The sequence below is a fragment of the Drosophila serrata genome, unplaced genomic scaffold (assembly GCF_035046125.1).
Source record: "Drosophila serrata isolate PLE 108 unplaced genomic scaffold, ASM3504612v1 contig_184, whole genome shotgun sequence".
Classification (NCBI taxonomy): domain Eukaryota; kingdom Metazoa; phylum Arthropoda; class Insecta; order Diptera; family Drosophilidae; genus Drosophila; species Drosophila serrata.
In genome coordinates, this window is record NW_028257082.1 from 2,140,513 (window position 1) to 2,154,482 (window position 13,970).

The following is a 13,970-nucleotide window of genomic DNA, read 5'->3' on the forward strand; positions in this document are numbered from 1 at the left end:
CCCCACCAAGGTCATAGCCATTACATCTACCTGGATGTGGGCTTTACCCACTCACTCCGCCCTTTTCCGAACCAAAATCCATTGGTTATTCAGTCATCGTTGGCCATAACATTATTTTACACACGCATGCGAATAATTCGAATGGATCTCGCACAGTAGCTCCTCCGCGACCTCGTCCAAATGCGATTCCATTGTCCCATTAGCCCCATCAATGCAGTTAGACGCCTGATCAATTGTCGATGCTCGTCGCTAATTTGTATTCAATCTTAAGCCCGCCTAGGCCATAGTTAAAGCCAAAGTATCTGCCGCTTATGCCAAGGTCGGCATTTAGCCAACCCAACCGAATAGCAAATAAAACATCCATCTTGACCGTCGATCATGTGCGAAATCAGCGATATACATAATCGCTGCAATAAAAACGCGCTAGGTCGCTGATTGATTTGCAATTGATAGATAGCTAGACACACTCGGATCGATAGATCGATCGATCGATGGATATATAGTTAGTTATAGGTAGATCGCGACTTGGGTGCCGAATTTCGGGTCGGGTGTAATTTGTCTTGGCAGCCAGTCAACAACAATTAGCGGCCACACAAAAATGTTTACTAACGGTCAACTGCCGGTCGTGCACAGGGAGAAAATATAAATATTATTAAAATTATGTTGATATATTTATATTATTTTATTACAAGAATATAAAGTATACATGTGTTGTGATATTAAAATTAAGTATACATGGAATGTATTAGTTTATAGCAATAGAAATCTTTGCTGTTAAAAAAGTGATAGTGAGAATTAGCATCATAAAGCTTTGTAGAGCCGAGATTCTTTTAAAATTAAAAAATATATAAAAGATAGCTCTTGTAGGCATATGTTCCTAAAGTTTGAGTTCATTTGGACAATAAATTCGATAATTATAATTACTAAAGTAAAGTTGTTGTGAATGTATAACCTTTGCAACATTGTTGTGTTGACAACCAAACTTAATGTGGCTACAACATGTTGCCAGCTTAACTTCTCTAACAACATTTTCTTACAAACATTTCTTGAGCAATCCGCCAAATTAAATCATAATTTTGTAGCTTAATTAGATTAACAAAGGCATAACATTTAGGCAGGTTTTTATGTTATAATAATGAAACCAAGAAAAGCTTTGATAACTGGGTATTTAATAGTCGAGTACACTACACTGCAGCTTTCTCACATGTTCTTTTGAATATTCTTTAAATTTTAAATGGAAAGTAAGTCCCTTCATGCATTTATTAGTATTCTGTAGATGTATAAATTGGAAATAGCTAAGAGTCGAAATAAAAACCCACCGATCTACAGATTTCCCAGTTCTTTACTTTTTTTCACTGTGCATTTCCATCGGCTGGTCTGCTAGTGTTCCGTGCATGCAAACGAGGCTGAACATTTTAATTAACACAGTTCGAACAAACAAAATAAACATATACTACACCCCGAGATTGCAAAATATTTCATGGTGTCCAAGAGCTAACCTTGCTGCTTCTGTGCTTCTGTTGCTGCGATGCGATTATGGTTGCCGCCGTTTCAGTTGCCACTTGCGGGCGATTTTCATACGCACCGGTGGCCCGGTAGCCACCAACCAAAAACAAAACAAAACAAAGTCGAAAAAAATTGTAAGAAAAACGCGTAGAGTTTAAATCAAAAATAGTAACACTCGACCGTCGCCGTCGCCACTGACCGCAACTTATCAATTTTGGGTGCGTAAGGCACCATTCAGGCGACTTACCATACAAGAACAACGCGAAAAGCTGGAAAAGCCAATAGCCAGCGGGCCGAGCAACAACCGTTATTACGCAATTTTCGGCATTCATTCCGTTTGGCCAAAAGCCAAAAAGCCAAAGCTGACCTAGTGCCGAGTGGGCATAGAACTCGGATCTCTTGGCTCTCGGACTTGTTACCGATCGTAAGTGAGTTATTAAAGCAATGCCACCGGCGCCAAGCAGGCCACAAAATTCAAATCTGCCCCAGAGAAAATGCAAATGGTTGCGATTAGAACTTGGAATAATAATACTTGGTCAAAGGATCGATCGATCAGAGCACGGCCTTTGGGAAAATATATACCTATTTTGGGTAGAACCAAGATAAATGATCAGAGATGATGGAAAGTGAATAATCAAGCAAAGCTTAAGACTTTTAAATAATATAATTTATGATTGGATTAGGAAGTGAATAAAGGTAAAGGAAAGATCTGTAAAAGGAGTGGAAAATATTTTATTGATTTTTAAATGAGAACAGAAACAAAAAACTTTTTATTATATTTCTTGTTGAACTAATACACTTAGTATCTTCTAGAGCTCAAAATAAGTAAACTAAATCCAGTTCAACTACCCAAAGTAGGTTAACAAAAGGAAAAAAGTGTGTAAATAGTTTTCAGTTAACAATTATCTAATGCCTTGTAGTAAATTCTTTTATTTATTTGTTATTACCAAACTAAAAGTGAAAGAAAACACCATAAAACATAGTAAAGTATTACCTGAAATCTTTTTGCATAAAGCTAACATTGACTTGAAATATTTTAAGCAGGCAAAGAAACCTCAAAGATATCCCTCCACACATAAAAATGGCCACAAAAAAACAGAGCTCTCGGTGGCCATCTGTGAAGAGTTCGACGAAGTTTAGTGCCCTCCACAGTGGGAAGCTTCCGTTCCATTCAATTAAGTTTCCATTTCATTTCGCTGCACTTACCAGCTCTCCTCTGCGAATTTCATGGTTCACCAAAAAGTTGGCCCAAACTCTGGCCCGAACTTAGGGGAAACAACGGGATGGAGAGAAAAGGCAGCCAAAATCTAGAGCCAGAGTGGCTAAAAGCAGCACTAGACTTCACTTGCATGCCTAACTTCACGGTTAGGCAGTAAAATAAAGAGAAAAAAACGGAAAACCCCAACGAAAATCAAACAAACCGAAAGCAGAGCGAATTGCAACAGTAACTGAAGCCGAAATCCTGTTTAGAACGAGTTTATTTGAATCGAAATCGAATTTGTATGCTGATGCTGAATTTCTAAAACCAAAAAAAAACAAAACTCAAAAAAAGGGAATAACACGAAAAAGAGCAGGCTGGCAAAGGTTTGTTTACGGAATTTGTAGAATCCAATGTGAGTGTCCTGGACATCCGGGAGAGCTCCTTGCCAGATGGACACGAGTCGAGTGTGGAGATCACAACGTAAACAAAGCCACTAACCCAGTTAACCAGTTTTCGCTTTTTCACTTCATTTTTTTGTTACTGTGAGAGACGTAAACAAAACGGCAATTGCGAAAAACCAACAGAAACCGCTTTCCAACGCCAGGTTTCCCTTTCAACGCGTCGTTATTCACAGATTTTCATGGCTCTGTCTTTCTCTTTTACATTGCAGCTCCACCACGACGGCGACGACGCCGACGACGATATCGGCTCCACCAGTGTCCAGTGCTGGTACTGCTCCGTCCACATCCACTGCTGTTGCTTCAATGCCATCGTCGGGGCTGGCCAAGATTGGGAATGCAAGTGGTCACGACCAACAGCTGGAGGAGCGCAGCAAGAAGTGCTCGCTGGCCTCCAATGTCAGCAGCGTGCATTCCGCGGATTCCGGACTGCCACCGGCCACAGCAGCAGCTGCGGCCTCATCATCATCATCATCATCCTCTGCCGCGGCAGTGGCAGCCACAGCTGCTGGAGCAACAGCCACGAAGGCCACCAGCGGTGGCGGCGGTGGAAGCGGCTCCCATTACTCGACGGACAAGAGCGGCTCGTCCGGTTACTACAGCTCCAATGTGTGCTCCACTTACTCGCTGGACGAGCACATCTACTGCGAACCGGTCATCGATGTGCAGGAGAAGATCAAGCGTCTGCGACCGCCACTCCAGCTACCACTTGCGCTCCCAGCCTCCCAGCAGGAGGCAGTGCCCCCACCAGTAGCCACCACTCAGGCGGCAGTGAAGAGCCAGCGCTCGGACATGCAAGATGCAGCCGGAGCTGCTGCAGCGAGAGATCCAAATCCAACTCAGGAAAGGCAGGCTCCAGCGTCAGGGAGCGAGGTGCCACCACACCTATACAGCGACAAGCTGCGCATCCTGGAGACGAGCATCGAGAACCTGGACCGCCACCTCAAGACCTTTCCCTGCCTTTATGCCCAGGAGCAAGTGGTTAACTTTGTGCAGACTGCAGGCGCCTCCCAAGCCCTGGATATTGGCGAGAAGCTGAGGGCCTACAACCAACTGCCCACCATTCTGGAGCAGCAGCAGCACCAGCAGAATCACCAGTTGGTGGACGACTCCCTGCTGGACATCGATCTGGATGCGTTTCTCCTAGCGCCCAAAGAGCCAGCCCATCATCGGGGTGGCATCGACAATCCCAGCTTCCTGAATGACGAGCAGCTGGCGGAGAACAACTACAAGTGCGCCAAGTACATCAACTCCTGTCCAGAGGATGCCTACCACCTGGAGAGTGAGCGAGGCGGAGCGGGTGAAAGCTTTGCCAAGCGATACGAGGATCAGTTGCATTTCCAGAACACCCGGGAGCTACTGGAGGATGTCCGTGATAAGATACGCCTCCTGTCCAGGGCCACACCCTCACCGGCAGCCACACCGCCCCCAGATGTGCCCAAGGAGCTGGAGGGCATGATTCACACACTGAAGCACGAGCTGGAGTCCTATCTGCAGCGCATGAACCAGCACAGCGAGTTGGAGCTGCGACAACTGTGCAGCGGTCTGGGTCGCCAGCAGCATGTCGTCCGGCTGCAGAACGCCCTGGAGAGGCGGCGCAGCTGTGCCGACCTCCAATGCCTAACCTCCAATGCCTATGAGGCGGTTCGTGATGGCGTCCTCATCTCCGCCAATGGTCGCTCCCTCAGCGTCCGTGAGCAGATCATGACCATCCGGTGCGCCAGCGATCCCAACTTTAAGATGAAGCGCAAGTCCATAGCGGAGATCTTTCCTGCCGCCGAATGCTACGTGGAATCGGAGGAGGTGACCACCACCAGCCTCTCACGCAGTGTCACGCCCTCGCCTGCCTCCACGCCGCAGCTGGAGCTGGAGGCTCTGCATCCATCGCTGCCTGGACAGACCACCAGCACGGTGGTAACGCAACTGCAGCGGAACCTCGCCTTTCACAAACCCATCCTGGCGGTTCCAGCCATCTTCAATGGTCAAGGCGGTCAGGGCGCCTTGGCCGCCGCATCCGGAGCAGGTGGAGCCGGCGGGGAGAAGGAAAGTATTGCCGAGTGGCACCGGAAGAAGCCCAGCATTTGGGAGATGTACTATGGCACCAATCGGCTGCATCAGTCGCTTCTCGGCAAGCAGCGAGGCGGAGGCGAACTAGTCGTCAGCAGTGCCCAGCCCACGCTGTCTTATGTGAGTATCCTGTTAGTGTATAATTCAATTTAATTAATTGCCAGCATTCATCGAACCTTAAGTAATATTATTCTTGATTAAAAACTATTTCAAACAGCTACTTAAGCTCCAAGGTTACATCTAAACTAAAAGCTTCAAGGTTGCCATAGCATTTGAACAATAAAATGTTATTACAAACATTAATGTTGTTCCCAGTGATAAATATAACTGGAACTAATTCAAACTCGGGATTATACAAATCAGATAAAAGTCGGCTTCATATTTTATTACTATACATGTAAATATTTATCTCCACCGATAGATTGATAATTCGGCGGATGAGCCTTCACTTTGGCTCTGTCTGAATTCATGCAATCGCAAAATAATAATAATTCCACGATTCAATTCATTCCGTAACGAGTGTGAATTAATTAATGATAATTTAATTCGATTTGCACTTCAATTGAATTCTATGCCAGCGGATTCCACTTCCGTTCACTGAATTAATCAAACTGAAATATAAAAACTTAAAATTCAAATCAAAATTACATTAAATTTCGTTAATTTCTTTCACATTTTATGTGGAGATGCGCCCATTAAGTGATTAATCCTTTAAGTTTTGGAGTTTGAACCACGTTCCCTTGGCTTGAATGTAGTGTGTGTATCATTAACTAAAGCTTAGGTCAAGTGTGTTGCGAAATGATAGCCGTATTTGGATCAGCCGCCGCTTGCAGAGATAATTATGTGCTGGCCGGGCCAACGAGGCGTATGATTAATGCTCCGACTAATTGCAGCCAAGCGGAGCTGAGCTGCAACCCGAGGTCGGCCAGCCCAATTTGAATTGAACAATCAGCTTTTGGCCAAACAAACTCAAGTTCACAATTTGCAAACACGGCTCCAGATGCTCCTCCTCCTCTTCCAGATTGCAATTCAGATTCTAAGCATCGCATCCTTGGCCGTAATGCTGGCCATATTGGTAACATCGTGAGCTCAGTGCCAACCGGCCAACACCCGCACAAGCTCGAGTGTACGTCATCTCCCACACGTCATCAGAAATGTTTTAATATTCAGGCTATGGCATCGTCACAGTCAGAGTCAGGGCCCAGCTTGATCGATGATTAATCGATCCACCGGGCTACTGTTCCTCCCGTCTATCCCAGGGGGCTCAGTAATTACATCTAATGTGGGTCCCACTTGAGACAGTTGCCAGATCACCTGCCTTGCCTTGCCTTGCCTTGCGATCGCTTATTTTACTTCAATGGCCCTTCAGTTAATGCCAGATTAAGTCATAAATCTGTCCGGTTACTGCAAATTGAGAGCAATTACATTGGGAGCACAGCAACAATTCCAAATTGTAAACATATTAAGGGTACTTACTAGACCTGATTATGTCAGTTGCTGATGTACTGATGTAGGATGTAACTTGAATAAATTGGTTTTAGTTTTCGTTGACTTTTTAAGGGAGCTTAGATACTTATTTTCTATGGCTAGAAAATCATGGCGAACCTGAAGATACAGTATTTAAAAATTTTTAAATGAAAGACAAGTTTTAGAAGGAAAATGTTTCAGTCATTTCGTAAGCTCCTAGAGATTTCCTCATTCTATCTAAATATAGGAAATACCTATCCCTTATAAAAATGTTATTCAACAGAAAAGGAAACTACCTTCGGGAAGCTGAAGTTTATATATCTGCGAATGGGAAATCGATCAAGCATAAACTTAAATATTTGATCGAATTTTAAAGGACAATTTTTTCTACAAGCCGAATTTTAGTAAACTCATAACTCAGCCAAAAAAGGATTCATTTCAATTCGGAAAGCTTTCCTATGCTACTTTTTATTGGGTAAATAAATCTGCATACTCAGTTTAACATTTAAAGACATTCAATTTTTTTTCGCATTTTTGACAATTTTAACGATGAATTATAAAATTTTGAAAAATTTGAAAAAAAAATATTTTGACTGAACATAGCTAGATTGACTCGGTTTTTGATGCTGATCAAGAATATATATGATTTATAGGGTCGGAAATGACTCCTTTACTGCGTTTTAGTCTTCTGACTGAAATTATACTCTGCAAAAAGGTATAAAAACAGACAATTTTCTTAAATAATCTGAATTTTCCAAACATCATAATAGGGCCAAAATAGCATAAATTTTGAATCGGAAAGCTTTTCTGCGCAAGTTTTTATAGCACTAACAAATCTGCATACTGCGTTTGTTGATGCTGTTATAAGTTTCTGACTAAAATTATAATAATCCGCAAAAAGGTATAACAACATAACATTTGTACCAAAAATCATAGTTTAAAAAACTCATAACTAAGCCAAAAAATCATTCATTTTAATTCGGAAAGCCGTTCTATGCTAGTTTTTAGTAGATTAACAAAGCTGCATACTCAGTTTTCAAATTTTAAAAAATCAATTTTTTGTCCAATTTGGCAATTTTAATGATGTAACCCCTTACGAAATTTTCAATTTTCGGAAAAATGTCAAAAATTTATTTTTCGACCGGACATGGCTAGAACGATTGGGCTGTTGATGCTGATCAAGAATATATATGGTTTATAGGGTCGGAAATGACTCCTTCCCTGCGTTTTAATCTTCGGACTGAAGCTATAATCTGCAAAAAGGTATAAAAACAGACAATTTTCTGAAATAATCTAAGTTTTCCAAACATCATATTTAAGCCAAAATAGCATTAATTTTGATTCAGAAAGCTTTTCTGTGCTAGTTTTTATAGCACTAACAAATCTGCATACTGCGTTTATTGATGCTGTTATAAGTTTCTGACTAAAATTATAATAATCCGCAAAAAGGTATAAAAACATAACATTTGTACCAAAAATCATAGTTTAAAAAACTCATAACTAAGCTAAAAGTTCGTTAATTTCAAATCAGAATGCATTCTTATATTAGTTTTTATCTGGGTAATAAATCTGCATACTCAGTTTAACATTTAAAGAGATTCAATTTTGTTCGCATTTTTGGCAATTTTAACGATGTAACCCCTTATAAAATTTTAAAAAATTGGAAAAAAATAGAATTTGGCCGGAAATAGCTAGATCGATTAGATTTTCGATGCTGATCAAGAATATATATGATTTATAGGGTCGGAAATGACTCCTTCACATCGTTACAAGCTTCTGAATACAACTTATAATACTCTGCAAGGCTATAAAATTATATATAAATTTTATTTATAGAAACTGCTGAGTCTCTTAAAATTATGTTCTTGATAATCATACCTATCATATTTCATTACATTCCTTATAAACAAAGTAATGAACACCTTTGAGGCTACACGGCTTGATATCTGTTCAAGAATTCAGTAGCACTCTTTCGGCCAGAGACTCAAAAAATTCCGTTACCAATTTTGGCTTCCGTTCTACGTCTTCCGTTTTGGGCAGCCGCGCGCTTATGCAATATCCGCGAGCAGCCGTGATCGATTCTGGCCAACAATCAAATGGCTAACACCGCTTGCGACCGGCATCCACAATGAGTTTTCACTTTCCGGCGAAGGTTTGTTCACCTCTCAGCGATATCGCTTTGCATTCGCAGATAGTCGATCTATCACGGGCGATTTGAACTTGGGGCGATCGTGCGAAAAATACGGTTACTGTACCAGTTAACCTTTAAATTCCGTTAAGACGACAGGCAGGCAGGCGGGCAGCCTGGCCGAGTGGCCAAGTGGCCAAGTTGGCCAAGTTAGCCACCTAATTGGCGATAACCGGCCAGCAAACCAAAACAGACTTAGCATGCAACAAGTGGCACTGGTGGCTGCCCTACAACGCGAATGACCTTTAAGGACGTTGGCGAAATTCCGCGGCCCCATCCTGAGATGCCGATGTCCCCATGTCCCCATATCCCCATGTCCGATGATGGCCAGAAACTCGTCCCACGGCAATTGGCCGGCAGCAAACGGCAAACTGGTTTGCTGTCATGAATGCCGAAGCTGGAACTGAATGCTGAAGCTAAAAACCGAAACTGAGACTCAAAATGAAAATGAAACTGAAAACGTAAACGTAAACGAAATCGAAAACGCAGAGCGAGATGTAAGGCGATCTGGTCCAAAAGCGGCCGCTGCACGCGTTTTAGCTGCCACAAAGTGTTGCAATCGCCATCGCAACCGCACTTGCCACCAAATGGACTCGAAGTGGATAGGGGACAGGGGACAGGGGACAGTGGACACTGGACAGTGGGCAGACATCACCACCCAACCGCTAACTGGGTTATGGCGGATTCCATTTGGGGGACAGGCCTCAAGAGCACTCGCTGGTCATGGAGTTGTCTACCTTCTTTGCATGATATGGTGGCGGCTCTCATTTGGGATCTTTAATTACTCTACTTTTTCACAGAAAGATATCAAAGAACTTGAAGGAATTTGAAACTGAATTAACACTACGATATGACATATATTTTGAAAATATTAAAAAACTCAATTGATGTATTTTGGGACTGTATTAAATTACCTTTGCTTCTGAGTTTATAACAAAATGCCAAACGCTCTAGGGCTTAAAGGAAACCTTTGCCTTTAAAGGAAAGTTGTTTAAATATTTTAAATATTCAAGTGTACTTTGCAAAATGTATATGTTATTTCAATAATCTAAAAAGTCTTTAATCTTTATTCTGGAAGTGAGAAAATTGTGTGTGTCAGTGTCTTATCTATTGTATAGATCTGATTTATAAATTTCTTTTAAAATTAACCTTAAATATATTTAATTTTACTTGGGACTTAACACAAAAATAAACTTATCAAAAGTTCAGCTAGATGGGAAGTATCATTAATTAAATATACTTTTCCTTACTAAATTGTTTTAAATGTATATATTCAACGATATTCAATCGCAATGGTCTCTTAAGGTTCAAGTATACAAAGTAAGATAGGTTTCAGAGTTAGAAAACTTATTACCTAAAATGTTTCCAAAATTAAATACATATTTCTAAAACTGCTACAAATCATACATCTTTCATCACATTTCACTCTATGCAGCCTGTAGCTTTGGTAGTTTGTTTTCCTTTATATAAATGGTTAGTGGCAGCAAGTAGCAAGTAGTATACTAAGTGGCCCAGGGGTATTGCTTCCACGGAAGCTGTGCCACTGCCCGCAATTATGGCATCGAATTTCCACCTATCGCCCAAGTAAGTGCCTAGAGTCACCACATAGTGTGCACACTCTGTATTTGTTTGTGTGAGTGTGTGTGCCGAGGGAAAGGCAGCAACCTAATTAGTTGCTGCCACCTGAATTTCGCAATTCTGCCACGCCCCCGAGAGGTGACTCAACTGGACAGCCTCCGCCTGCAATTTCCCCACTGCAGACCACAACGGTGGAAAAGCAGTGCAAAGCGAAGCCGGCGAAAGAAGAAAATTCATTTGCAATTGCATAAATGCTTGCACACACTTTTAAATTGAATTAAATCCCCGACTCTGGCCAGCGTCTCGTGGACTTATTGCCACACTTTGGCCGCGTTAGCATATATCCGCTAATTGGCGAAGACAAAACAAAACTAATGTACGCAGAAGTGCCTCCCCATGAAGACATTCACCTGAGGTTGCGACTGGCACTGGGATTGGCACTGGGCAAAGTGGTGGCGGATCAGTTATTGACTTCAACTCGGAACACACGGATCAGGGATCAGTGTCAGAAATAATAATGGTTCAGTGAAAAGTTGGCTCAAAAGAATGGTACAAATAGTAAACGTAATTTTTTAAGTAAATATTAAGCGACTGCATTCAAATTTCACACGGATAGGTTATCAAGGGTGAAAATGATTAGAATAGGGAAAATATCCTAGATGTATCTTTGATGTATCCATCTTCTGACAAATAAACATAAGGGATCTGTCTATTAGAGTCGAGTTAAGATACATATAAATGAAGCAAATTAAATTGACTTCAAGATATTGAACAAAAACAAAGCTTAAATAGTTTTTGTCAAAATAGTATCACATTTAGCTACCATAGACAAATTCTAGATTGGCATACCCTATTCAAGTGACATAAAAAGCTTTTCCAAAGTTTGTGTTTAATCAGATAAACAGATATCCAAGTGTCATCATTTAAAGAAATATAAAGTAAAGAAGAATTCTTCTTCTGGAATTCTGAATTCTGGAATAATCAGCAAACAAACCACACTAAAAGTGCAAGTGTTGAAGAAATGTGGCGACTCTCATGTCTTCCGATACCCAGATAACATCGAGAACAAGATTATACGCCCCATCCCGGAGTACGGACAAGATGGAATTGCATCAACTAAATTTCCATTGTGGCGACGTGAGCAAAAATACGGATTCCCCGGCCCCGGGCAGAGATTACGGTCGCGAACGTGTTAAAATTTGGTTTTCTCTTGGAGCGATTTTTCAAACCTGATGTACTTGCTCATACCCGTGCATTAAACTTGGCCAACTTCCAGAGGGGGGACAGAGGAAAGAAGCGCCTTCAATGTCAGCGGAAAACGTGTGCGGCAAATTAAAAAGCCAGCCGGCGATCGATGGATTTTCTTTCCCAAAAATTAGCACACGCCCAAAAGCTGAACCCGTATTTGGGGGGCAAGCAGCGCATACAATGTGTTTCAAGGCCGGGGCTGAGCGGGAATTTACAACCAGTAGTCGATTTCTCATCATTTTGCATATCTCTAGCGAATTTATGGTTTTTTTGTTATTTTTTTTATATAATTTATTTATTTATTATTTATTGCGTGTGCGTGAGCGTGAGCGTGAGTGTGAGTGTGATCATGAGCGTGTTGGTGTGTGGCATCATTTGCAAATTAGCCGATGGGATAGGCGTCTCCCCCGGCGTTAAAATCATCAAGTTATTCCGGCACCTTAGCCCCCGGGGGCCAGATTCAATTCATCTCCGCCCACGGCGGTTTACACCACAATTGCACTTCATTTGCCACATCGAGCCAATAAAACCGTTACACTCGAACTCACCCACAGGCCCAGGGGGGGGGATGCCAAAAAAAACACAATACATGTGGAGAAAATATTTATATTACATCGGGATCAATATGATTAAAAATTCTTATATTTTTAATAAAGATATCTCCAACTATTACAGTAAAAATATAAAAAATAACTACGTATTCATCATCTGATTAAATATTATTACCAAAACTAGTATGTTTTATTTATATCGGTTATAATAAATCAATTAAATATAGTATTGTTTGCGAACATTTGTCTAATCCTTATTAATTCATTATTAAAGCTTAGCAAGATTTGGTTATTGTTAATGTATTAGCAACCACGAATCATCTATCATCATTAAATTAAAGCACTAATATTTAATTCTTTATTATTTTGTATCTTAGTTTTAAATTCTTGAGCTAAGCAAACAAATATGTACAGATTTTTAAATTTATACACAGAATCCCACCTATACAAACGGTAAAGCTTATCTTTTGAGCAATCTAACCAGACTAAAATCAAGTTTTTTTGTTAATTTGAATTGTTAGTCTATCAATCATCATTTATGATCTTTTTTTCTGACGGTGTATCGCAGATAGAGGCCGATACACTTGCAAATGCCGGAATGCGGTAACTGCCCCTCGCAGCCTCCGACTCCGACTCCGTCATCGTTTGCCGATTACGTCTTGCCTTTTCACAGTACTTTGACTGATAAACAGCGACGGTAATAATCATATATAGTCGTATGTTTAAATGTATATATGTACATATGTATGTATGTATGTATATGCCGCTTCCCTCGACTTTGAAAAGCATCACTAACCTCAGACAAGCGATTCATCAAAAAGGGAGAGAAAAGAAGCCGGAAGGCAAAAAATGTACCGCAAAGTTATGTTCATTTCAATTTCTCATTTCGAATTGTGTGTGCGTGTGTGTGTGTGAGTGTTTCAGCTCGAACTCCAACTCGGAATACAGTTTATATCCGCTAAGTGACTCTAATTATGTAATAACATTTTGTTCAACAAATCCAATTTTAAAAAACTCATAACTAAGCTAAAAGTTCGTTAATTTCAATTCGGAATGCATTCCTATGATAGTTTTTATCAGGGTAATAAATCTGCATACTCAGAATAACATTTAAAGAGATTCCATTTTTATCGCATTTTTGACAATTTTAACGATGTAACCCCTTATAAAATTTTGCAAATTTTGAAAAAAATAGATTTTGGCCGGAGATAGCTAGATCGACTCGATTTTCGATGCTGATCAAGAATATATATGATTTATAGGGTCGGAAATGACTCCTTCACTGGGTTTCAAGCTTCTGACTAAAATAAAAATACCCTGGAAAGGTTATAGTTATGTCCGCTTTATGCCCTCGCACTTTCCTTTGAGTAGATCTTTATTAATGATTACAAATAAGTAAAAATAGTTCTTTTGGTTTAGGTTTTGAAAGCCCAGTGTTTACTGTAACCAACTGAGCAGAAAAAGGAATGATCACCCGGATTGAAAACAATGCAGATGAAGCATACCGCACAACAAAAAATGGGAAAAACGGGTAAAAAAAATCCAAAACCCGTCACAATCACAATAAAATGCAAAAATAGGTGTGCACAAATTTTTGCAGGCAAAATTGTTTGTTTGCCTCAGCTCAATTACACACATGCAAGCGTGTGAGTGTGTGTGTGGTGTTGAAAGCACTCCAGACACACACAAAATTACACTTGAATGCC

The 13,970-nt window shown here is 40.8% G+C and overlaps 1 protein-coding gene and 1 long non-coding RNA gene across 6 annotated transcripts in view; one reads left to right on the forward strand and one right to left on the reverse strand.

Annotated features, from left to right (window-relative positions):
- Positions 1 to 13,970, forward strand: part of LOC110182941 (uncharacterized) — a 30,438-nt gene that overhangs the window by 14,451 nt on the left and 2,017 nt on the right. For 3 of the 5 annotated variants that reach the window (XM_020951121.2, XM_020951122.2, XM_086827951.1), the window contains one exon: positions 3,378 to 5,352. In XM_020951121.2, the coding sequence (XP_020806780.2) occupies positions 3,378 to 5,352 (1,975 nt within the window). Of the gene's footprint in view, positions 1 to 1,535; positions 1,641 to 1,810; positions 1,935 to 3,377; positions 5,353 to 13,970 lie in introns of those variants that run through there. The other 2 variants (XM_086827952.1, XM_086827953.1) reach the window with 2 other exon arrangements.
- LOC147644341 (uncharacterized) lies at positions 5,773 to 6,854 on the reverse strand. The gene is made up of 2 exons (XR_015270555.1): positions 6,709 to 6,854; positions 5,773 to 6,636 (listed from the first exon to the last, which is right to left on the reverse strand). It is a non-coding gene; the product is annotated as an uncharacterized LOC147644341 (long non-coding RNA).